At 39.9% G+C, this 26900-nt stretch overlaps 1 protein-coding gene across 1 annotated transcript in view; it reads left to right on the top strand.

Annotated features, from left to right (window-relative positions):
- Nucleotides 1–307: 307 nt before the first annotated feature.
- tmem132e (transmembrane protein 132E) overlaps nt 308–26900 on the top strand; it is a gene marked incomplete at its 5' end in the record, with an annotated part of 183306 nt that continues 156713 nt past the window's right edge. Inside the window, one exon of the mRNA XM_037688218.1 lies at nt 308–1159. Within this exon, the coding sequence (XP_037544146.1) occupies nt 308–1159 (852 nt within the window). The remainder of the gene's footprint in view (nt 1160–26900) is intronic.

A 26900-nucleotide genomic window follows, 5' to 3' on the forward strand; every position in this document is an offset into this window, starting at 1 on the left:
TCGGAGGTGCAACAGCGGTAACGTAATTACAGCGTGAGCATGTGTTGACCCCAGACAGCTGGCAGAATAAAGCAGATCTGTGTCACTTCCTGATTGAATTATTTCTTTGATTGTATTGGCTCTGTGTGTTTATCCTTTCTAGCCTTACTTATAAAACAACAACAAACAAAGGAAGTTATTTTTCAGATGTTAACCTTCCCCTTCTCTTCTCTTTTTTGCAGCTCTTGCAGGTAAAATCTCTCCAACCAGCTCAGGCACCCTCTTCAGCTCCTCAGCAATGACAGCCAGCCCTTCACCCCCAAGCGTGCATCTGCCTGCCAACTTCAAAATGTCCAACGCACAACTGGCCTTCTTCTTGCGGGAGGCCCAGATCACAGGACAGACAGTTGGCGGCAGCAGTAAGAGCAGCAGCAGCTCCACTGGACATCCGCTGCAGCGCTCGGAGAGTTTTGTGGTTTTTCAGACAAAAGACCTCCCTGCCATCAACATAAGCTTCGGGCCTTTTGCCCAGGACCAGGCTTTGTCCAAGGAGTTGCTCCAGCCAGCCAGCCCTCTGGATATTCCGGGCCATTTGACAGTTGGCTGGAAGGTGCGGGCTTTTATTGTCCAAGCGAGGGTCTTCTCCAACAACCCCACCGTCCAGGTGTTCTTCTATATTGCTGGACGCGACTGGGACGACTTCAAGGCTCAGGACAACCTGCCGTGCATCCGCCTGCACGCTTTCCGAGACGTTCGTGAAATTAAGACATCCTGTCGCCTAAGAGGCAACCTGGCGCAGTGCCTGGCCCAGCTGGAGCTGCCTCCGTCTTGGTTCAACACGAATGTCGCCCCTCTGGGTCGGAGGAAAGGCTCCGGCGATGGGCTTCTGGATGGGCTGACCAGTGAGACCCTTCAGGCTGAGCTCTACTACACGCTGCATGAGCCTAATGTGGACGGGGAGTGCAGCGAGGGTCAAAGAGGGGGCGGCCCGTCCCGGGGAGAGCCTCTGCCGCAGCACCCTCTGCTGCGCATTGGGAGTATCAGCCTGTACCAGGCCAGCCAGGAGCAGCTGCTGGTGGACAAACAGTTGGACAAGAACATGTTCCTCAGACTGCCAGAGAAGCCCCTGAAGCCTGGAGAAACTCTGAAGATCCTGCTGTACCTGATGCCCAACTCCACCGTTGAACAGTTCACTCTCAAGTAAGTCTGCTGTGAAAAGATGCTCTGCTTCCTCTAATCATTTCCATCCCTAATGGCGTTTTATGTTTCTGAGCTTAAACTTTACAACTTTACACAGCAAGGACTCGTTTTTCATTCATGTTTAATGCAGTCAGGTGCACGAGGATTATTGTTTTAACAGATTGTTGGCACATTTCCTAGTAGGTCACTGTCTTCCTGTGTGAACACTTATTCACACTTTTGTGATCCACTTTTCTTCCGTACATTTTTCGACGCGAGTCTCGTCCCACTGTTTTCAGCTATTTCAACAAATCATAAATCAAAACGTTCGGCTCTTTCAGGACAATCCTGCTATGACTTTTGCAACTTTAGCTTTTTGAAATATTTAGCCTTTTTCTGACATTTTTTCATCATAGAAAATGGATTGAGCTCATTTTACATCCTTCAGAACTTTGGAGCTGTTTACAACCTTTTACTGCTCCTTTCAGGTTTTGTTCTGCTTCAGCTTCTTTCAGCTTCCTTGTGCAAATAGAAAAAAAAAATCAGCTACGTTCATTTTTCTCCTTTGCTCCTTTCAGATTATTTCTGCTAACTACTGCATTTTTGTGCATCTTTTAACTTCTTTCTGCTAATTTCAGCTTGTTATGCTCTTTTCAGCTTATTTCTGCAAGTTTCAGCTTTTTCTGTTATTTCAGCTACTATTTAGCTTTTTCAGCTAATTCCACTTTTTTTTTTTTTTTGCTCTCACTTCAACTTTTTTCAGCCTAATTCAGCAAAAAATGTGCTCTCTGCACTTCCTTTTGGTAATTTCGGCTTCTTTCTGCTTTTTTAGCTACTTTTCATCACTTTATTTTTTACTAATTTCAACTTTTTTCAGATAATTTCCGTATTTTGTGCTCATTTCTGACTCTTTTAGCCTGATTGGGCAAACATGTTCCGCTTTCTTCTGAAAATTTAAGCTTTTTCTACGTTTCCAGCTAGCTTTTTAGCATTTTTTTAGCTAATTTCAGCTCTTTTCAAACAAATTCAAGTTTTTCAGGGTAATTTCTGCTACTTTCAGCCCAATTGACTTATTTCTGCTAATTTTAGCTTGCTGTGCTCCTTTAAGCTTATTTCTGCTAGTTTTAGTTTACTCAGCTAGTTTTTAGCTGTTTTATGCTAATTTTAGCCTTTGCAGCTAATTCCACATTTTTTGCACTCATTTCAACTTTTTTCAGCCCTATTAAGCAAAATTGTGCTCTGTCCACTTCCGTCTGGTAATTTAAGCTTCTTTCTGCTTTTTAAGCTACTTTTCAGCTGATTTTTTTATATATGCTATTTTCAGCTGTTATCAGATCATTTCCACTTTCTTGTTCTAATTTCTGGATCTCTCAGCCTAAATAGGCAAATGTTTTTTCTGCTTTCATCATCTAGTTTAAACATATTCTTCCTTTTTAGCTACATTTCAGCATGTTTTAGCTAATTTCAGCTGTTTTTCAGCAAGTTCTTCAGCAATAAGCAGTCACCCTGCATTTTCAAATGCAATTTCTCTAATTTTTATTCATTTTATTCTTTGAGGAAGACCGTAAACAGAATCAACAAATGTCTTGCACCTTGTGAAGCTCACCTGGATTGGTTCATGAGAAATGCATCAAAATTACTTTGCATCACTGGTAAACATCATAATTCACATCTTAGCCACAGAAGCACAATTATCATCTTACGGCAGCGTTAGCTCACCGTTGTTCACGTTTGTGCAGCAACTGTTATACAGTTCATGTCATATTCTCTATTTTAGGCCTTTAGCCCACAAGTTGCGTTACCATTTCTGTTCATTGTGAAAAGATGTGCGTGTAATCAGGTTTCTCATCCCTCTCATTAATTTCCCCTTCGCTGAGCCAAGCGACGCTCCTGCAGTAATTAAAGTCAGGTATATAAAGAGGAAAAGTGCAGCAGCACTCCAAGATTCTCCGTTTGAAATGTTTGCTTATGACCAAAGATGATTTTATTTCTTTTTGTCTCCTGCATGAACAGTTTGCAGCAAGCGGCTGCTCAGAGCAGTTTGTGTGTAAAGGTCAAGTGATGGTTGGACGTCGTGGGTCGAAACACTGAAACACTTTATGCTCATAATGTAGACGAAAATTAATTCAGTTCAGTCGTATTCGTATTTACTTTCTTAAACACGTGCACTATTATTATGGTATTTTTGTCATCCTCTAATATTTTACTATAAGATTATTTTAAATTAGTGAAACATTTTTCACAACATCAATTTTTTTCATTTAATTATCAGTGTACTTAATTATTAAATTAATCTAGGAACTGAAACGGTGGTGACTAATTAGTGCTTAACCGCCTGATCACACGATTGCCCGGGTTTTAAGTGTTTTACTTTGTATTTTTATTTCTTTTTATTGCAAATTATTCTCTTACAGCCACTTTAATGACTCTGTCAAATTGAAGCCAGCCCCTGTGAGTTGGCATTTTGTTAAAATGCACATTAATATGTGACCAAGTAGGTTTGCAAATCATTTAAATTCGATTTTCCACCTGAGAATATGTGGAAAATGCATTATAGCTCATAAAGTGAGCATCCATTAAAGACTAATAGATATCCGTTAATGGTTATCAATTAACTCAGTTGCTGCTGTTTCTCGTGTTTCACAGCTGGGCCACATTTCTTGTTCTTTCACGGTGTTAAAATTGACTTGTTTTACTTTGAGTACATCTTTTGCAACTTATTAACTTGAATGTTTAGCTAGTGTTTTTATTTCAAATTAGATAGCTATTGCATTTTTTTCTTGTCCGCTAATGTTCTGCGTCTTTAACAACTCATTTTTAACTCCTGAAGCATTTTTCAGCAAAGTCTTTCAAAATCAATATCTGTAATTTCATGTTCAATGTTTTCTTGGAAGATGATCCTTATTTGCAGCCTTTCTTACAGTGGTTTTGATTTTAACAGCTATAAATGATGTTTTTCAGTGTTAAACCTCTGAAAATGACCTGCTGGCTGTAAATGTTGCTGAGGAATGGGAGTGTCAGCTTAGCTTCCTGGTCTTGCTTGTTGACACGGAGTTTAAGGTTAAAAAAACAGTTTGCACTTGACGATGCTGGAGGAGAGCGAGTTTTTCTCTTGCTTGTTGACGTAAAAGCCTTAAAGGAGAGAAGAAACGGCAGGACCTCGTTATGAACTTGGAAACGATGATGAAACACTCTGTAAAAACGATTGTTGTAATGTTTTACAGGCTTTAATGTGGAGATTTGCAGAGTCTTAACGGAGACCCAGTTACTCATAAAATCCCAGCACAAAGCTGGTGGAGTTCCTGCCTGCAGATGTGATTTATTAGGAGTTTCATACAGTGGAGCATTTTACAGGTAATGACCCGAACTGATAGGAATAGGCTCGCTTTTGAACAAGTTGCAGTAGCACAGTGATGAAGATGATTTCTCTTCTGCATGCAGACAAAAAAAAAATTGAAATCACCAAATCAGTTGTTGCTCTTGTGATCACTTTATAACTCTGTTAAATCTCAGATCTCATTTGATCTTTTGTGCATTTTTGTCCCCCGTCATGGAGTAAATAGGGGGATATGGAAATATCCTCCATCCGTCCGTGCCCGTTGTGAGCATGATAACTTTCCATTTTGGTGTGGCTGCATCTAGATGTAAGAGGTTCCTTTCTAATATTGGATGTCACCGGAAATCAAAGATGGCTGTCACTTTGGTTGGACTATTACATGGTTTATTATCTGGGTGTCCAAACACTTCTTTAAAAAATCTTCAGCTGATCCAAAGTGCTGCTGCAACTGGAGTTAGGAGGAGAGAACACATCTCTCCATTTTTATCTTCTCTCCATTGGCTCCCTGTCAAATTCAGAATCTTACTTGTAATCTACAAAGCCCTCAACAACCTAGCTCCATTTTATATTACAGATCTTATTGTTCCTTATTTTCCTAACAGAGCCCTTCTTTCTCAGACTGCAGGTTTACTTGTGGTTCCTAGAGTTTCCAAAAGCAGAATGGGAGGCAGATCGTTCAGTTATCAGACTCCTCTCTTGTGGAACCAACTTCCAGTTTCTCTCCGTGAGGCTGACACATGGTCCAGTTTTAAGATTTAAGACTTTCATTTTTGACAAATCCTATAGTTGGGATTGGCTTGAGTTTCCTGAGCTATCCCTTAGTTATGCTGCTATAGGCTTAGACTGCTGGAGGACAAACTGAGCACATTTCCTCACTCTGCTTCTGTCTTTACTTCCTCTATTCTACCTGTTTATATTTGTAATTATTTCTATCTTTAATGTGTTTTCATTTTTTTTGTTGTTTTCGGTCTTTCCTCCAAATGAAAGTACGCCTGAACCTGCCATTCTGTGTTCGTTTGTTTCTCCTTCCTGTCCTCTCAAACCCAGCCGGTCGAAGCAGACGGCTGCTCGTCCTGAGCCTGGTTCTGCTGGAGGTTTCTTCCTGTTAAAAGGGAGTTGTTCCTTTCCACTGTCTCCTTTATGTTTGCTCAGGATGAGAGACTGTGACAAAGTGAAGATTCAACACAATCTGCTGCTTCCTCGGACAGATAACTTTTACTAATTGGCTTTTTATGTATGTGAATGTTTTTGTTCAGTGCCTTGAGACAACTTATGTTGTGGCTTGATGCTGTATAAATAAACTAAACTGAATTGAAATTCATTTTGGTGTGTGGCTGCATCAAGCTGTAAGAAAGGTCTCTATCAAAAATGGTGTCGCCAATTCAAAATTCAAAATGGCCACCACCATATATATATATATATAAAATGACCACCTCTATCATTTGAGGAAACTGCTTTCTAGTTTTTATACTGCTTAAAAGTAAAGTTTTCTCACATCATTGGGATGACTGGAGATGAATCTTTAGCTGTTTTGCCATTGATAAGTGCGACTCCACTCGGCTCTCGTCTATCGGTTCTTCTCAGGTGGAGGTGATTTGCCACCCGTGGTTTGTTTCCCTGCTCTGTGGGCAGTAACATCAATGCAAAATGCGCACTGCGCAGCATCATTGTGTTCAAGTCACTCCACCCATCGTGGTCCTTAACCGCCCCCGTAATCAGACTTCAGTTTATTTAGCTTATCCTGGCAGTCCTAGTGTAGCCATGTTGCGTCATCATCTCTCTGTAAACGTGCTCTTCTCTTGTGGCGCCATCCGTCAACAGGATCAGAGAGGAAGTGGCGGTTCAGATGTAGTTTGCAGTTTTGCAGGGCGGGTCATCCAGTGAGGTAGCTCTGCTGTTTGCTTACGTCAACATCAGGACCTCGGAAGAGTTCTCATGGAACCACGAACAAGGTGGTCCCATAAATCTGGCTGAGTGTGGGGTGGGTAGCGGCAGTGGGCAGGCCCTTCACTGGTGTGGTGTGGAACATATGAGAGTTCAAGGATTCAAGGTTCTGTATTTGTCATACACGCCACATGTGGAACATGTGGTGGAACGAAATTGTGCACACAGAGAGAGTTGAGGCAGTGCCATATGGTGGCCAAGGCCACCATTAGCCGCCACCTGGCTTTGCCATTGTGCCTGGTGGTGGATAAAACTGCTCGCTCTCTATTTGCCAGGGTATGTCACTTTGCTCTGACTCAGACAAGAAAAAAAAGCCTTTGTTCTTCTCCACAGTGCAACTCCTACCAACGTGAAACTCTTGCACCAAAACCATTAAAGTTTACTTGCGTTCCCAGTTCAATTCCAGTGCAGAGAAAGATCCATCGCAAAAACTGCAAACGTTCACTCTTAACATCCCTCAGCGACAGCGAAGTCAGCGTACCACTTGTTTATTTGATTTTCCAGAAATTGCAGATTTACTGTAACTAAGATTAAAAATATATATTCTAATTGAAAACCCAGCATTCCTCTAAGGGATGCATATTCCCCGCCTCCTTTTATGTTGGAGCTTTACAACTAAAATAATCGTATGATGAAAATGAACAGCGTTGAAGCAGTTTTGGTCAAACCTTGTAAATGAAATGCACAATCTTGTGCAATGTTGTGAGGTCTGTTAGCATGTAGATATGTGTTTAAGATCAGCTACACCCGCACCAAGCTGTAGCTCAGTAGAAAGACATGGATTAATGACTATTTTGTTCAATGTTATGGTCAAGAACCTTGCTTACGCCAAATATTGTTGAAAAAAGCAGAGTATTTGTGAAAATAAATGCCTAATTCAAATATTTTGATCGTTCTGTCCGACTTTCATAGCAGAACGAAATGGCTAAATTAATTTGTATTCAAGTTACCAACTTCTTTTTAACCTGTCTTTTTATTCAAGGGATCAAATAGGTTTCAAAACGCCCATTTCTCATTAGTTGATATGATTTTTTAAAACTGCTTTGAAGGTGTGAGATGAACTTAGTGATGCCAGCATGTTTTCGTGAAATCAGCCGGGCCCCGGGGGTAGCTTCCATCTACAATGTTTTATTCAGCACTTTGGAGGGGGTTTAGGTGTGTACACAGAATTTAAAGGTACTCTCGCAGTCCTTTTTGTCATAAGACTTGAATCATCAAAGCTCCAACTCTCAGCAATCCCAAGCATCAGAGGAACATTTGTTCTTCGTGGAATGCATTATCTTGTGTCAGCTGTAAGGTTCTGTCAAGAAATTCTCTGAAACGCAGACTCTCAGCCTGACACCCCTCCAGCGCCTTGATCTGATATCTAGATTACAAACTAGCTTCGTTAAATCAAAGAGAAATTTTTACTGTGGGAACATGTCAGTCTGGATCTGCTGTGACAAAGTTGCAGCAGAACTTGTAAAACATGAAGGACCCGTACCATCCCCTGCCTCCTGAAACATTTAGCTGACCATGTAAGCTTCTGTTTGCCGGTGCAGGTCCTAGGCAGGCAGCATCCCTGAGCCTCATAAAACAGGAGAGTAAAACAAAAATGGAGCAGGAAGAAGAAAGATCAAGTCTCCAGAGCGAGCCGCCTCAGAAGGGTGCAAATTCACTGGTTCTCGAGGCCAACTGTCGAGCTGTCCCTGCACATCCAGGACGATGATTAAAGATGCAATACGTGTCTTTAAAGATGAATCAGGGGGTCTCTCCTTCCTCCTCTGACTCTTCTTTTCCTTTCCCCTTTCCTCCTACTATTTTTCTGCATTATTAGTTGTCCAACTTTGAAGATTTCTGACTTGTTTTTGCTCGTGTTGTCATGAAAAAGGGCAGAACGTGCACGGCCCCTTGTTTTTTTTTTTTTTTCTGTCACAAATGTACATTGTGTGTCAGCACAAGCGAGCGTCATGTAGGGAAGGGAACAGCAGCATGTCGAGTTTAGTTACCATGGCGATACGGTGATATATGGTATGAAGTTATCTCGTATGGATCGAATGGAACTGCTGCAGTGTATAAGATTATGTCTTTAATCATCCGAGATATTTTGAACTCACCATCAGAAGGATATTGAGCCGTTGCAAGAGAGAAACTACGTTATTGTGTTTTACGAGAAAACATATGGTGGAGCAGCTATTTTCATTTTGTCTGAATCAAAGAGTTTCTCCACACAAATAGAGAAGCAGCAAAGAAAGGAAATATAGGTAGAGACTGAACATTATCAAGGATATTTTTGTAAAAAAAAAAAAAAAAATTCTGACCTGCATCAAAATTTGCTGAATTATAACGAGCGATTTCTTGATCTTTTTTTTATCAATATCATTAATTATGCTTTCAGTCAGGAAAACAGCTGATGAATGACCACATGACCAGGGCACATGTTTGAGTTAAAAATAAATATTTTGGCAAAATTATAAAATATTATTGGCTGTATGAAGATATTAATTCCTAAAATTGTAACTTTTGGGGTGTAAACAAAATGTATTCACCAATTTTTCCACACAGTTGCATTGATTTTTCTCAGAACTGTTTGTTTTGTTTAAAGGGTTTATATTTAGGCTGGGTCAGTGTAAAAATGGAATTGTTGTTTTGTGTCTTTCAAGATAAGAATCACAAAGATACGAGATAAATTAAAGCAAAAATAAGAAAAGGAAAACAATGCATTCAGATAAAAACATATAAAAAAGAATTTGACCCAAATATCAGCCTAACAAGCGATGCACTAATGTCCCTGAGGGATTTGAATAGTGAATGTTTGTAGTTTTAAAGATGAGTGTTTTTCAGGACAGGAGCTGAACAGAGAATGCAAATAAATCTTAATGTTTTTAGTGCAAACTGTGCAGAAGAAGAGAGGTGGTGGTTTTTTTTTTTTTGTTTGTTTGTTTGTTTTTTGCTAGTCCAGGACAGTGCAGAGTGATGGATCTTGACTAGCGGAGAGAGCAAGTTTATCCATGACCAGGCACAATGGTGGAACCAGGGGGTGGCCAATGGTGGCCTTGAGGATCTTAGATTAATCTTCAGTCACCCCAGTCATTTGAGGAAACTATACTTTAACTCAGTATAAAAACTAGAAAGCATAGTTTCCTCAAAAAATAGAGGTAGTGAATATATTTAATACAGTATTTTTCTGCCTATAAGTCACTGTTTCTGCATACTTTACATGCCCTGCGACTTATACACCGAAGCGACTTATTTATGTTTTTTCCTCCATATTTTTAAACCAATTTTTGGTTGAGATATGACTGTTTTTATTCATTCTGACATGGAAAATATTGAACACTACCATTTTCAGCCGCTAGATGGCACTCAAGTAGTACGGCATGCCATTGTGTCATGTAATTGGTAAAAGTGGCTATAAATTACACAATCGGCTTGGCATAGCCTGCTACCTTCGTCTGCCTGGAGCAACCGTCAGATCAGCTTCATTTTGCTGCACCGCCCTGGCAAAATGTAGCTAATTTGACCACTGAAGTGCATTTATTAAGGAAAAGTTAGGCTGAGACACATCTTTGTTATAATTTCAAGCAACCAAATAATTGTTTTTAAGTGTTAATATTGTTAAATTCTTGTTAAAGTCCTCCTGTGCACGCTCCCACAGCCGCCATTTGGCAATCAATCAATTTTTGGCACAACAGCGGCCCACATTTCCGGGTTGTCGGCGGTGACACATAATAGATGCGACGTATACGACAAAGTGACTTTTTTTTTTTTTTTGCCACTTTATCTGTCAAGTTTGGACTGATGCGACTTATAGGGCGGTGCAACGTGTACAGCGGAAAATATGCTATATATATATAACATATATATATACATATATATATATATATATATATATATATATATATAATAAAGTGGTGGCCATTTTGGATTTTTAAGTGGCAACACAGTTTTTAATAGTGACATTTTTTATGCCTAGATACAGCGACACCAAAGTGGAAGTCGGCACGTTACTTATTTTTCAAGTTACTCAGCTCGAAAGATTTACATATATGGCTGCAGGCAGCCATCTTGGATTTTGACATGACAGTCCAATTTTCAATAAGAATATTTCTTAGGCCTAGATGTAACCACACACTAAAATGAAAGTGTTTTTTAGGTTATTAAGCTCACAATGTGCATGCATTGATGGTTGAAGGGTATTACCTAGCCCTCCTCCTTGCTCCACGATGGGGAACAAAAGGAGGATTTTTCACTGTTTGTTTAGTTGAAAGTCCAGAGCGTTATGGCGATAACTGCAAAAACTCCTTTTTATTTTTACTTGAATTAGGGACAGTTCCAGTTCCTCTTGTAGCATGTAGCAAATTGATCAAAATGATAGAATTTCACATTACATTCCCCCAAAACACAACGTGAGACCACAAAAAAAGCAAAATCATTTATTAGAAACTTGACAAAACATTTTCCTTTAGTTCTTCTGCATACATTTCTGGAGAACTCATTTACGCACGGTGCAGGTAGATAGTGTTGTGTCGTTTTAATGAGACAAAACTGCACCTTCTGCTGTTTTACAATCTGACAGATCATTAGAAACTTACTGTGTGAAGTGCCTGCGCTATCATACCATGTGGCTCAACATTAGCTTTTATCCCTGGATTTGTTGGGTTTGCCATCTGTGAGCACTCAGGGGTGTTTTTTATTCCAACCATCTATTACTATTGCCAACGATATGATAATTATTTCCATTTTGTTTTGCCAAAGGCTTGTGGCTAATGGGTTGCATGAGATTTTTTTTGTTTCATGGTTTATTCACAGAGAGACTGAAAATTCAGGACACATTTCTAATAATTAGCTTCTGGTTGATATTTTGTTGACTCACTGACGTTTCTGCAGAAGTAAATGAATCTGCATTGCAGTCTGCACATATGGAGTGGGTTTTATTGTCCTCATCTATACACGTTTCCTGGAAACACTGCAGACCTCCAGAGCCTTTGGCACAACAAGCAGCTGTCGAATAAAAGCTTGAGGAGAGAAAACGTCTTGGATTCCAGGGAAAGTTGACCCACATTTGCCATTATTGGCTTAATCCCCAGCAGCTAGATGGTTGTGAGCGCCTTGCAGGGAGCGCAACAACTTCCTGACCTGAGCCACTGCTTCCTGCCAGCTCTGCAGTCGTCCTCCGCTCTTTGTCCCGCGTGTCATTGTCGCTGTCGGAGCTGGCTCGTCTTTTCACGACGTGTTGATGGAAGGTGTCAGCACCTCTCGCCGTGGATCGTGCACATGTTCAGATCGTATGACTCGAGCGGCGATGCCTCCGCCGCGGGCTGTTGTGTCAGGACGCATCAAGTGATGCAGAGAATCCTTGATTATCAGCCGTCGTCTCTGAACGGGGAGCAGGCCAGCAGATTATTTCGCTCTGCAATGATCTCAAAACCTGTTCATAAGACCCATCGATGTTCAGTCAGGTCATCTGGATGATTTATTTTTGTTTTTTTGGTGCTGAGACGTTTCGCCCTCCATCCAGAACGCTTCATCAGTCTCAGGAATCAGATCAGGCTGTCTTTTCATAAAACCATACCGAGTTGCACGACCACCACCAACTCCATTACCACTTGATTACTTCTCTCATTCTCTTCTTTCAGAGGAGAAAAAAAATGTGATTTCAACCATTGAGGATTAGGTCCGCACTGTTGTGAACTTTAATCTTTACAAATTTGTGTTTTTAAAAACATTTTGCAAAAGGGAAAAATATTCATTGTATCATGATTGTATTAAAATGAGCTATTCTGGGCTCTTGTTGGTTTTTCATGCTTGTATAAAATTGTGTGTGCTCTTTATGCCTGATGAAGTGCAGCTACTGTATTTATGCGTGTTTTCTCAAGGGTCTGACATTTACTTAAGTAATTCAGCTCTTTTCTAACCTTGAATATACAAGCCGAGGAACTTTGATTGGGTGATTCTTGTTTGTTCACTGGAAATATAATTTTAAATTTATCGAAAGCTTTCCTTTTTCTGTATACCCGGCTGTTCAGTTGGGTTTGAGCCGAACAAACACTGACACACTCAGTCATTTAAATGATGCTAACTCAAACCACAAAGTTCATTTGGGTCAAGTATTCAGCTGTAAACTCAGGGTTTATGACGAACTGTGCATTAGCATCCATTTCCACTCCACAGTGCATTATTATAAGTTTTTTGTACTTAAGTAAGATATAAATCAGGAGATGGATCACTAATTAATAAACGTGCTTGTTATGATTACTGTATTTTCCACCGTACACATTACACCGCCCTATAAGTCGCATCAGTCCAAATGTGTCTAATAGAGTGGGAAAATCCATAAACATGCCACTTTGCTGTATACGTCGCATGTATTATGCGTCACCACTGGCATTCCGGAAATGTGGGCCGGTGTTGTGGCTAAAATCGCTTGGCTGCCAAATGGCGGCTGCTGGAGCATGCACAGCATACTGCATACTGCTTGAGTGCCATCTAGCGGCTGAAAATGGTAGTGTTCAATATTTTCAGTCAGAATAAATTAAAATGGTCATGTCTCAGCCAAAAATTGGTTTATAAATATGGGAAAAAACATAAATAAGTCCCTTCGGCCTATACGTTACAGGGCGTACAAATTATGCAAAAAACAGTGACTTACAGGCCGAAAAATATGGTACTACGAGTGGCTTATCAAGTTGTTCTTCCTTGCTCTTGTCAACCCATGAGACCTGGGTGCAAATAAGAAATCCTTACAACTTTTAAAACAAGTGTTGAAGGGACAAACAATCAGTGACCGAAAATAATCCAATCTAGCTAATATTTCAGAGTTCAGACAGTGTCACTGTAAAACCGGAAGTGTTCACCTGCAGATTTTTCTGTGTTTGTTTGTCATCCACGTGCAAATGCAGTTCTTGAACCCAGAAAAAAAAAAACAGTTTATGAAAACTTTGGTCCAAGTGAAGCTTTTGGCTTCTGTGGATTAGAAAACTGGAAATTTGAAATAATGACACGTTGTTTGTGTAATCACACAACCTCACAGGTGTGGGGAGGGCTTTTTATGCTTTTTTAGCCTGAAGTTGTTGACAGATGAAGTAAATATTAAAGGTTGTCTAATTAAATGATGTTAGGCAGCTGAAAATGTTGGACGTAAGTGAACAGTTGGCATTTATATGTTGTATTTGTTACTGGTAAAATGCAAGTATAATACCCAGTAGTTGTCCAAAAAGAACTGGCTGAAAGGCAGTGTCATGTTCAAGGATTCCTCAGATTTACTGCAGCCGGTGGTGGGATTAACTTGGTCAGGGTCTGTGGGTTTAGTTGCTTGTAAGGCTGTTTCCTTTGTTCAACTTTATTTTAGATTTGTGACACACCCAAAGTCTGAATACCACACCTGTTGCTCCCGTCTGATTTTCCCCTCGCTGTATACTGAATATATCCTTTAGGTTTCTTTGTTTAGTACCAGGTTTGGTTTCTTTGATCCCTTTGTGTATGTCCTGCATTCATTTAACCTGATGTTATGCTTGCACTTTGTTCATGTCATGTTTAATTTTCCTGCTTCAGCAGCATCTTTAGTTCAGGTTTTTGTTTTGGGAAAAACAAAAAAAACATATCTGTAAATGTCACGAGAACGAAACACCCAGAGCGAAAGGACTGAATATGAACAACTCAACAAGAGGAAGGCACGTTCAGTGATTCTGTTTACAGTGAATAATATCACAGGAAATGTCAGGAACCCTGGGGAGCAAGGAGAAGGGTCATCTCAGGAGTTCAGCAGGAATGGTTTAATCAGATTGTCTTCTGGTTCTTACTGGTCTTCTTAATGGTTGTTGTAGAATGACTGGTTCCAATAATCCTGTGCGAGCAGTGAGGAGGTTTCCAGAGTTTCAAAAAGGAATCCAAGAGCAGGTAAGTCTCAGGAGGTTCACTGGAAACAGGAAAAGACACATGTAAGTAATCTTAGGTCACTAGCAAATTAAATGGTTAGAAGCACAAACCATTGGCAGGTAATGCTTCAGCGTCGAAGAGAAGTCATCAGATGCCTTTTATACGCTGGGCGGCTCATCAAGGAGACTGATCTCAGGTGTGGTAGTTTGGCGCCATCTAGTGACCTCAGGATGGAATTGAAACTGGAACGTCCACATGAGTGTCCATAAGGCATTTATACATTTGTTTTGTTAGTCTTCATTATGGGTCATTTTCCTTCAAACTGGGACTTTAATAGACCAGTAGCATCTAATACTAGAAAACAACAAAAACAGCACGAACTGCAGAAAATGTCTACGGGATGTATGATGTAATGTCTAAGAGAGATGCATATCAGAGCCGGTGCCTCATCTTAACTTCTTATGGACTTTGAGATGTGTATGTTTTGTTCCTGGAGAAGTGATACCAGCAGGATGCGCCGCCTGCGTGATGCTCTGAGCCTTGACTCCTGACATCCATATGGATTTCACCAACATTTGTTGCTGATGACATGTGCACCCTAATCATGGCAGCATTTCCTGCTGCCTGTAGCCTCATTCAGCAGGATAATGGCTCCTGCCACGCTATAGAAATTGCTCAGGTATGGTTGGAGTACTATGAAATACCGGGTCAAGATGTTGACTTCGCTTGCAAATTTTACACATGTTGATGTCATAGTGTTTGTAGGCTGGACTGGAAAAAGAAATCCAATCAATCCATGGAAGTCACACATTCTATGTCGCAAAATGCAGGATTTTAAAAGTGCTGATTATTTTCTGGAGGCCCTCAACAATTTAATTCAATGTCCTAATTTATGATAGAAGGGTAATCCCTCTTTCTTAGCATATTCACAATAACATGTTTAGGGACTTAGTTAATTAAGAGAAAATTGGGGATAAAGGGGCAAAACTATGCAGCACTTTAATGTTATTTTTTTAATCTTTACGTACAGATTTACATGAACTGATTTGTCTTGGTACATTAATTTTTCTGAGCTTTATCTAAAAGTGTTTTAAAATTTTTCGCATGAGAAAATGTTTTCTCTCTTCCCAAACTCATTTTATTGTTTTCTTCTCCACAGATTTGTGTTTATCCTTAAAAAATATACGTTGAGTTTTGCTGCCGCTGTGAAATATTTGGATGTTTCTCGGAGAATAAAGACAAACCCTTGGTGTTTGTTTCCTGTAGCCTCATAGAGCATCATCTTTACATCAGTGAAATGCTCTCATCATATTGACAGAGTCACACATCGACCGAAGGAGGCTCATACTTTAAAGCAGTATATAATCTGTTAAAACTTGTATTTAACCTCAACATTAATGCTTTGACGGCTAGTCAAGAGAACAGGAGACGTGTTAGGTTTAATTTACAGCTAATTTTCTCAACAAATAAGACCAACAAAAAAAAATGTATATGTTTTTGAGGGGTTCTATTCTTAGGTTGGATCATGGGTCTGTTTGGTTTATGCTCACGTTAACACGCTGTCCAGACCCACGGAGCGAAGAGATGAAGGAAACAAATCAAAGTTGGTTTTGTTATGTGTTTGCAGGTTCATACTTGCACTTTAAAGCTCTTTATAAAAGCTCTGATGTCATCAACCTGTTTATTCTTGTTTCTGACAACATTTAGACACGCAGCAGGTGTGGGACGCTTCACCGAGGCTGGAAAATATTGGGAAAATTCAAACGTTTAATAGGAATTTGGAGAAATAAACGGATAATATAAAATATTTAATGTTGGCCTTGAACAAGGGCTTTAAATATTATTGGGGAAAACATACTGTGTTTTAACATAATCTTGACTTAAACAAGTGCACTTTAATGCTGTACCATGTAAAAAAAATATAAACAAACTAAAAAACAACAGAAAATATTAACCTGTTAAAAGATTAGTTCTGAGAAAAATATCAGTAGATATAAAGATATAAATAGAGAATATATATATATATATATATATATGTAATAATAGAGACATTAATTGTTTTGTTAATAAGTACATTCAGTGAAATTTATTTTGTTTTCATGTAGATAAAACGACACAAAAGCCAAAATAACGATTAAATAATGTAGTTTTGTTCAAAGTTATGTAAACATAGTTTAACAAAAAATTTTTGCACCTAAATTTAGACATTTCTAAGTTGTGACATTTTATTTACAGATTTTTATTTTGTTTTTCATGTGAATACAAAGACTTAAAACATTTAAATAAACATAATGGGGTTACTTTTGTTCAAGATTGAAAACATGAGTTAAAAAAAATAAAACAGAATTATAAGAATTGTCAAAATTCATTGATTTCTAAAAGTTGTGTTGTTGTGAGACGATGTCACTAAAGATGTACGCGAGTGATGTTTTAGGTCTTTTTATTTATTTTTATTTCTTAGTCAAACTCAAGTTTTGTTTGTGGCGTCTGCTCACAACAAAACAAAATGTTTATACTTGTGTTTGAATACAATATTTGTTTAAAAGCATACAATTATCAGTTAATTCTGATCAATTCTAATAAATTCAAATGGATATTTTTAATTTCCAAACTTTACTTCTTATTGAAAGTTTGCAGTAATTTACAGAACCTCCCTCCTTAAACCCAACCCTCGGCCTCACAGAGTATTATTGGATTAAAAGACTTCTAAACAGCATCCAGTGTCCATAGATGCCTTCACTATAATCTGGCTAAACTGACGCTTTATGGAAAAACACTTTCCTGTAGAAAAAACAGGCAAAATAAATAAATCATGCATACCCACTTGACTTATTCGCCTCCTACTGAGCTAATTATCCACAGCGGTGGATAATCTTCATTTGTTATTTTGCTTTCTCACATTACAACTAGATTTGATGTCCATTATTAAAACAATCAGCAAACTAAACTTTGCTGAACATGAAGTTGAAGCCGACAGGCTGGCACTGAGTGGAGCGAAGCCTGGAGTAGATGAAAGAGTGGATTGATTAGGAGATCAGCACAGGAAGCCGTGTCTAGACATACACTTAAAGCGAAGGACGGGGAAAACACGCAGGAAACAAGCGGAGATGGAAAGTACAAACAAAAGGATCAGGGTGGATGCAGCCTGTGTCGTGACACGGCAGCTTCGCGGTAAATCTTGTTCTTTTTAACTGTCGTACATTGTTGTCCTCCTTAGAGGGCTGGATCTGTTATTGGACATCATGAACTCATCTGTCGGCTGGTTGTGGCACCTCAGAAGGACTGTTGGGGTACTTGTACAAGTGTTTTCTTACTCCCAATTACAAAACTAAGTAATGACAAAGTCTTTTAGAACATTCATTTTATTAAGAAACAAACAAACAAAAAATTATTGAGAACTTTTGGTTTGGGTACAGGGACGAACAAAGCACAGTGTTTCCCCTTCCATTATACAACCAGGGTGCACTGCCCTGCCTACTTAACTGATGACCCCCCCCACTAGTTTTATCAGCTTTTGGGGCCCCCCTAGTGCCCCCTGGCCGCGGCCCCCACTTTGAAAAACACTGATGTAGGGAAAACACTGATCAGGAGCTTTTTTCCATATATTCTGTTGGAATAAAGGATTTCTGATAAATGGAGCCAATTCTGAGTTGGAGGTCAGGTTTGGACTTTTTATTTGTTTATTGTTTATTTAAGGATCCCCATTAGTTTCTACCGTAGTAGAGACTATTCTTCCTGAGGTCCACACTGCAAACATTGCAATTAAATCATGCTTTGATTTGTTATTGTTCATCCATCCATCATCTTTTACTCACTTCTTCCTTTTTGGGTCGTGGGGGTCACTCGTGTCCATGTCCAGCTATCAGAGGTGGGGGACACCCTGGACAGGTCTCCAGTCCATCACAGGGACACATAGAGACAAATGAGACAAACAACCACTCACTCTCTCTTTCACCTAGGGACACTTTAGAGTTACCAATCAGTCTAACATGCATGTGTTTGGTCTGTGGGAGGAAACTGGAGCACCCGGAGAAAACCCACGCAGCACAGAGAGAACATGCAAACTCCACCCGGAAAGATCTCGTCTGGGATTTGATCCGGCGACCTTCTCGCTGAGAGGCAACAGCTCTACCAACTGCGCCACCGTGCCATCCGACTTGTTATTGTGAAGGCTGAAATAAACCAAATACTGCGAGAGTCCTATAAAGAAAGTACAGGTTCCTCCTCCAGCAGATTTTGTGTTTCAGTAAAAGAAGTTTGGAGGTAGTTGTGAGGGAGTCATAACTCAGTACCTGTCAGGCCAAGTTTGCTTTGTAGTCAAACCTGGAATTAAAAGTTTCACAATTGATTCAGAGAATGGTGTCCTTCACACGTGTGATGTGCGGTCCAATTATTCTGCATTGTTACCTTTCTCCTTGAATCTGGGGTTTTACTGTTATCGCTCGTTCGTCTCGTCTTCACCTTCTGAGTTCTTGAGTGGCAAAAATCATTAATATTTCTGTAGTAATATGGGCGTTTGGGGGAGTTATGGCTTTGTCATTGAGTTGAAATTGAAGAAAACAGGCTGTGTTCTGTAAGACTGAGTGTCATTCTGAAAAATGTGATCTTTTTGGTGCATAACTGGGTGAAAAGGCTTGAAGGAGCCATCACTTCATGACAAAACCAAACAAAGAAACAAGACCACAAATGGGTATTTAGAACCCTGTTTTAAACTACTCTCGATTTTTTTTAACTGTTTTTTTGTTTGTTTGTTTGTTCACACATTTTAAGAAAAAATACAAATACCCATCCCAAACCAGTGTGACAGGAACATCCATAATAACAACGCATCAAAACAGCATGCTTAGCTTGGATTAAAGTGCATGACATCAACGTTTTGTGATTAATATTCAAATTCAAAAATACTTTATTAATCCCAGAGGGAACTTAAATGTTGTAACCCATCGTACTGGTTTCATTAAAGAGTTGTTCTAGATGCTGATGGCTGTGCGCAGGAAGGATCTCTTGCAGCGGATTTGAAGAAACCTCTGACTGAAGACACTCTGTTGTTGTATGACAGTCTGATGAAGAGGATGCTGAGGGTTGTCTATCATGTTCTTCATTTGATGAAGAATCCTTCTTTGTACAATCATCTCCAAATGTTCTAGAGGAGTCCCCAGAACTGAGCCAGCCTTCTTTATATGAACGCAATATTTGAAAAATAACATAAATAATAAAGTGCTACTTGTTGTCATCATTGTATGTTCCCATACAAAGACGAAATTGGCTCTCTGCATTTAACCCATTGCACCTGGGATACACCCAGGGAGAGCAGTGGGCAGCTGCCCAGGGAGCAATTCGGGATTGGATGTCCTGCTCAGAGACACCACGAAATGTGCAATGACTGGAGATCGAACCCAGGGCCTATGGGTCCCGAGTCGGCTGCCCTGCCCCACACCATCCCTTAACAATAACGTTGCAAAAAAATACATGCCACTGAGATGGAGTTGTTGAGAATTTGCCTGTGCAGCAACAGGAAGTGAGGACAAAGTCGAGTGCGTTGGTGTTGTTAGTCAGTCTGTTGACAATGATGGTTAACAACACAGACGTACAGAAGAATCTGTTTGGTTTTTTTTTAAGGTTATTTTGAGTCACTATCAGAGAAAGATGAAGAGTCAGAGTTCACATAAACCCCTTTTTAAAAGTTCCACTTTGCCATCAGTTCTTGTTTCACTTTGGCTGTCCAGTTACCGTAATTGGACTATACGCCGCTACGTTTTTCACACGCTTTGAACACTGCAGTTTATATAATGCTGCGACTAATTTATGTGTTTTTTTTTTTTGTTGATGGGCTAACGAGCTTCATGCTACAAAAACGTTTAGCCTCTTCACACCCGGGTGCTCACATGGCAGCCCAATCCTCGTCTGTCTTGGGTGGTGGGTCCTCGTGACTCAATGAGACTACCTGTATAAATAAAGATTTTTTTAAAATCTGACCAATGAAATTACTGATTGGTCCAATGGTCTTTCTTCCCCATTCTCTCCTCCCCTCCTTTATGTGGCCCAAGAAAGGGGGAAACAAAGACTTCATCTACAGATCCTGTTGGCAGCCTCAGACCGATGAAAGACTAAACGTTTCTTCCAAAAACAATAAGCTGTTCAGATGATTTAATTTTTTGTCATCCAGAGGACCTGACTTAACTTCGCTGCGTCTCTTGGGGCGGCTGTGGTGGAGTGGTTAGAGCAGTCGTCCTCCAATGCAAGAGTTGGGGCTTCAATTCCACCAGCAGTCACATGTCAAAGTGTCCCTGGGCAAGACGCTGAACCCCTCATTGCCTCCGATGTGTGTCCCATCGGTGTTTGAATGTGATAAAGCTGTGATGAGTCTTTGTAAAGATCTAGTAGAGTGCTGTATGAATGAGGACACATAGTGTTGTATAGAGTTCTGCGTATATTGATAAGATAAAAAGGTGCTATATATAAGTGCAGTCCATTTACCATTTAAGAACTGTTTTCACCCAATTTGAATCTGCATTCTTTCATTATTTCTTTTTCAGCCAAAGCCCAAGAGTGTATATGGAACAACTCCGGACAGATCAGTTCAGAGATTAACTTCAAGGGATAAAGGGAGCACTATAAAACTTGTCAATGCTTGGCAAAAGTTCTGCATGAAGAGCGAAGCAAATTGCCCCATGCGTCTGGGAGAGACTGATTAATCCATCAGGAAGTGTTTAGCTGCACACGCTGCAGCTAAATGTGCTGTAATAAGTTATTAAACATAACTGAGGAGTTGCTGCTCCTATGCAGCTTAAATAGGTGTTGCACAACTCCACTTTTTGTTTTATTCAACAAAAAATAAAACTATGAACATGTTCTCTCACTTCTACTTTTGACTCACGTGTTTTGGATGATCTTCTGCGAGGCAAACGCAACAATGTGGAGAACTGTGCGAGAACTACATGTAAAGGTGGATAAGCAGGTAGTGAAGCATCTGCTGTGAGAGGTTATCAAATCCCTCAGTCAGCATCGCGTCTGCTCCTCTTTTCCTCACATTAGATCATTTTCTGCCAGCACAAAGCAGCTCTTCTCCACCACATATAGAGTCTTGTGGTTATCTTCAGAACTGTTATGGGTTTAGAGGCCAAAAAAGATAAGGCGTTTGGCAGTGCAGGCAGCTTCTATTCACCTTTCCTTCTCGTCTCCATGTCACAAAAAGAAATTCTATAGGAGTTTTATTACCATCTCCCCATCGCTGCCCTTCTTCTTGATGTTTTCCTCTTTATCTGATGCTAGCCAAGAGATTTGCTGAGCCAATCGACAGTAACAGCCATGACTCGACACAGCTTGAGAAGTTGTCCTTGCCCAGTAGGCTCCTGTTTCCAAGAGTCCAGTGGGGCGAAGGAACTGCACCACAAACAAACTTGTATATTAATGATTCACCCTCTGCCGTCAGTGAGTATTCTTTACAGCTTTTATTTGTACATCCTTGATGAGAACAATAAGTGGTGGGCTGTTTACTGGGTTTTCTGTTGCCCGAACACTTAGTGATTTCATAAGACGTAAAACAAGCGTTGACAGGAAGAGTTTTTGTTTTTTTTCTTTCAACTGCACAAAGATTTAAAGGCCTTGCATTTTCTTTAAAAATATCCTCTATTCATTTTACTTACTCAAAGAAGCCACGCTTGAAGACATGAGAAGATTTTTAACTGGTTTTACTTGCAAGGGCAAACTTCCACAACAGGTTTCACAGATGTTCAGAAGTTCTACATCATATGTGTCAAACTCAAGGCCCGGGGGCCAAATGTGGCCCTTGTTGACATCTTATCTGGCCCCCAAGATGTTATTTTAAATGTAAAATACTTTTATCACTTTATTTTTTTCAGTAATCTTTGATTATGATGTCAAAAGTGCCACAGAGAACGTCAAATGAGACCAATCAAACTCTTGTTGAGGAACCTGCAACCAAGAAAATATGTTCAGTATCTAACTTGAGTTAATGTAGATTCTGAAACCAACCCTTAGTTTGAAAAAGGTTTTAATTGTTGCCCCCTTTTGTAAGTGGGTTTGATATCCCTGTTCTACAGAATCTGCACGAGCAACATGTGAGAATTGTTTTATAAGCTTATCCGCTCCTGGATCACAGGCGGACACTGATGACCTCAGCTTCCCAGCTGCACATACAGGATCAAATCAGCTCCTCATTCACTTTGAGAGTGAAAATAACTCTGGTAACTCCAACACGTGTTTCATGGGCAGCTAACATTCTCAGCCATAGTAGTTAAAAAACATTCACAAATCTTCACCAAAATTCCCTTACATTTGTAAAAGTTGTGTTTTTTGTCCCTTGGTGTCTAGCCCCCTAGTGTTGTGTTTATGTCTTGCTTTCTTCCATCCTCTGTTTATGTCTTTATAGGGTTTGTGTTTCTTGAGTATCTGGCTCCATCTTGTGTCATGTTTATGTCTTGGGTCCTCAGTCTCTGTCTTTGGCATCTGTGATTACTCACAGGTGTCTTCACTTTGTCGAACTGGTGTTTGCTATATTTAAGTTTGTTTGTTTGTCTCACTCCTTGTCCTGGCATTGTCTTCTGTCCACTGGTGATGACCCAGCTGTATCGTGAGTACCCCCTGATCATTCTATGTTTGTTTTTGCTGCCTTGTCAGTTCTTTGTTTTGTAAATAAATCTCTTATTTTATATGTACAAAATGAGTCCTAGATTGCCTGCCTGCACCACTGGGTTCACCAGCACCAGCCCCGTAGTGACAACGTTAAAAACTAACATCATCATGTGCTGTGAAATTAAACCGTTCTGGTGAGACTTTGAAAACACCATCTTGTATAGCTCGCCCACTTCTTCCTGTCCGGTCAGCGGGGTCACTGGTGTCCATATCCAGCAGTCACTGTGTGAGAGCCGGGGGACACTGGGTGGGTCGCAAGTCCATCACAGGGACGCATAAAGACAAATGAGACAAGTAACCGATCACACGCTCCTAGGGACAAGTTAGTTACCAGTTAGCCTAGCATACATGCTTTTGGTCTGTGGAAGGAACCCGGAATATCTGTGGAAAAACCCGTGCATGGAGAGAAAATGCAAATTCCACCCAGAAAGGATTTGATCCGGTGATCTTCTCACTGAGAGGCAACAGCTCTACTAACTGTGCCACCATCCTTGAAAAGGAATGACCAGTGGTTCATGAAATATTCTGCTAACAGTCAGACACCTTTCAGTAGTTTGGGGGACAACATACATTTCTGACTGCAATAACTCTAGTTTGTGCTAGTCTGTATAAACAAACACTGAAAGTATGTCTCCTTTTCTGAGTTTACTGGGAATAACAATAAATTAATAATTGGTAATGTATTGTAAACTCACAGAGAAAATCCCTTTGGGAAGAATCTGAATAAAGACATGATGTATATTCATAAAACATGGCAGCCAGCCAGGACTGCTAATCTAATAATTGTAAAAGCATCAATTGTTTTTTTTTTTGTTTTTTTAACTCCTTCTCCTTCTAATAGCTCATTCAGCTTCGAATGCCTCATCAATTTTTTACTCTCCTCACATTTTCATTTGAAATAGAGCAGTGTTCGTTCTCGTGTTCGCAGTAATGTACTGCAGCTCATGTGTGGCACTCCCTGCCTGCCAATACAGTTCTGGCACATAATCACAAGAGAAGTCGTACCGCCTGAAATGATCCATTTGCTGCTGTATTGAAGGACGGTGCATTAATTTCACCTCCATGTTTGAAAAACAAAAGAGAATTTGACTCCAAATTTTTTTCTGGCCTAAAAACCTTCGACTTGGCGCCTCATCACCTGAATTCACAGTGACTCATTTTAATGGGGCTTAAACTGAGGAGAATGACACTGAGAAGACATCTTTTGGCTGCCAAATATACAGAGAAAATTTTATTTTCTAGACAGACAAACCTATCACTAACAAAATATTTTATATTTTACATAGTCTATCATCACTGTTCCTTGTTTTTTAACAGACAAAACATATAAAAGCTTCAACGTTTGTTTATAGCCTTGACAAAGTTGATATATTGTCATATTCACGGTTTGTTAATCCTTCATTGAATTTGTACAATAATATAATGTTGGTGACTCAACTGAAAGAAAAGGTTTCCAGCTTTCATGCACGTCTATGATATGATTTGCTGTTTAGAATTAGTGCTCAAATTGACTATAGTCAATACAGATTTATTTTCAATAGTAGTTGTTGCTATTGAGAAAATAAAACACAGCTGAAGTGACAATAGAGGAAGTCGAACTGGAAGTGCAATGATTGCATAGAAATGTAGTTGTACTGTTTCAGATGATCTGCTTTAATTGCAGGTGTTTTGTCGTTATGTGGCCTTGTGATGAACTTTTGAACTTTACAGGGTGTACCCCACATTTTGCTCACTGACTGCTGGAGAAGAACCTGACAGCTAGATTTTGATGAAGGTTTTTAAAAACTTGAGATCTATAAATCAGTCAGGTTCATGCATTTCTATAAGAAAAGTGTTTGTAAATAAACTTATATGTTTTGAACAAAAATCAAAAGTCATAGCACCCATCTCTGTAGTGAGTTGAACATTTTGATATATAAATGTTTAAGATAGTATAAAGCATGCAAGAGTATTTACTTTGCAAAAATCAAAAATCCTCATCTGAACCCACTGTTTTGGGTTCAGTGCCTGGACTCTGGGAAAAGGACAGAAGTTTAGTTTTCATGACAAAGTTTCTTGATTGAAACTGGAGCTTTTCTGCTTTCCGTGTACACAAATACAGCCCTTGTTCTCTGAAACTAAAAATGTCTAAATCCAAGTTTCAGAGTCAACGTGTGAAATTCTCCACTGGTGTGACGTTGCACATGCGCACCACAGGCGGAGCCAAGACGTTTTTCTGCACTAACAACAGTCATGGCAACAAATGGCAAAGAGCAGAGTGTTTTTTTATGCTACTCATCATGTTTCAGCATGTAGGAGCAAACCAACAACATCCACGGTCCAAAGGGACATTCACATATTCCCCAGATTGGATGTAACTTTGATCATGCTGACACTGTGTGCACAATGCTTGCAGCCTACATCAGTGTTGCCAAATAAACATATTTATGTCTTTTGGCCCCCTCCTTTTCTGGGTGATTCCATCTTACAACACTCTCATTCAGCGCATGACAGTTTGGGTCAAAATACAATAATTTTAAAGGAACAGTGCAAAACTGAAATGCCACTTTAATAGGTGATATGCTGCTGATTATCCATGCTGATGATTATATCATCCTGCTGTATTCTTTCATACCTATCTCCTCACCAAAGACTCATGTTCAGACTGTTGTTACACCGTATTGTTTTACATTATTAGGGTTTAGCGTAGATCTTTTAGTGTACCGTTTGGCATTTGTTTAGCGTATATCTTAGATCCTTATTTACTGTTTCTATTTATACTTTATATTTTGCTGTTTTTTGGTGTAACTGGGACCCCGTGTACATAATTTTGTTCCACCTCATGTACCACATGTGGTGGAAATGACAATAAAGTTGACTTGAACTTCATTTCTTATCTGGCAACCCTGCCTGGCATGGAAACTACATTGGATCCATGTAAACACATGCTTTTCTTGTTTATTTGCTTCAGCAATCTTTAAAAAAACTAACATTTCCACTAATTGTTCTCATGTAAACGGGGCTTAATGAAAAAAAATCAAAAATACCATTCCGCTAAAACTGGTCCCATATATCCTGGAAACTAAAACTCGTTTTTTTTATCAGCCAACTCTTTTTGACAGTGCTCAGATATCACTCAAAATGTGAACAATTCTCCTCAGTAAGTGTAAAAGGCTGCTATGTTCAATGTTCTTTATTTAAAGAGGTTAGACGGAGGTCCGAAGCGAAGCTATTATAGCGATAATTCCTAAACAACATTAAGGAGGCGTGTAACAACTGCCACTACATTTGTACGTCATCATTTAGGAGACTAATTGGTTAGCTCCTCAGGCTTCATGCAGCGTTAGCCCACACCCACCTGCACCAATCCTCCCCCGTGTGCTGAGGTCCAGCTCCTCATACCACCATGTGAGAAACTGTTTCTTCCTTTCATCTCATTTCTTTGTTCTTCTCAGGGGAAGAGGAGGAGGAGTGGATGTTCCCGCTGCTGGAAGGTTGTTATGCGAGGCTGATTTAAATGAGAATAATTTCGAGCACACTCCTCAGAATTGATGTCTTCCAGCAAACTAGGGCAGATTTGTCATGGTCATTTGCTGTATCCTCCCCTGCTCCCGTAACGGCTGTTCAGCAGTCCCCTCCTTACAGCTCCAAACTGAGTCATGATCCCTCACACTTGATTTTCCTTTCATTCAGTAGATTTAAACCGCACATGGGCGTGAGTTAAACTGCCTTTTAGACGAGTCTGTAAGAAGTGGGTTTGCTCCAGACGCGTCTAAAGAAGATGCTGCTGCACAGTGGAGAGGGTTTGAGGATTGTGCTCGTCTTTGTTTATTCCTTTGTGGGGAGTGTTTTGTCTGAGGAAGCTCTTCTTTTCGCTGCAGCACTAGAAGGCATGTTGCAGCAGAGGGACCAAGAGACGCAGAGAACAGAGCTGGTGTTTCAAGCTCAAAAACGCTCCACTAATTTCTTA

This window comes from Nematolebias whitei, chromosome 14 (genome assembly GCF_014905685.2).
Source record: "Nematolebias whitei isolate Nwh7 chromosome 14, NemWhi1, whole genome shotgun sequence".
Lineage (NCBI taxonomy): Eukaryota > Metazoa > Chordata > Actinopteri > Cyprinodontiformes > Rivulidae > Nematolebias > Nematolebias whitei.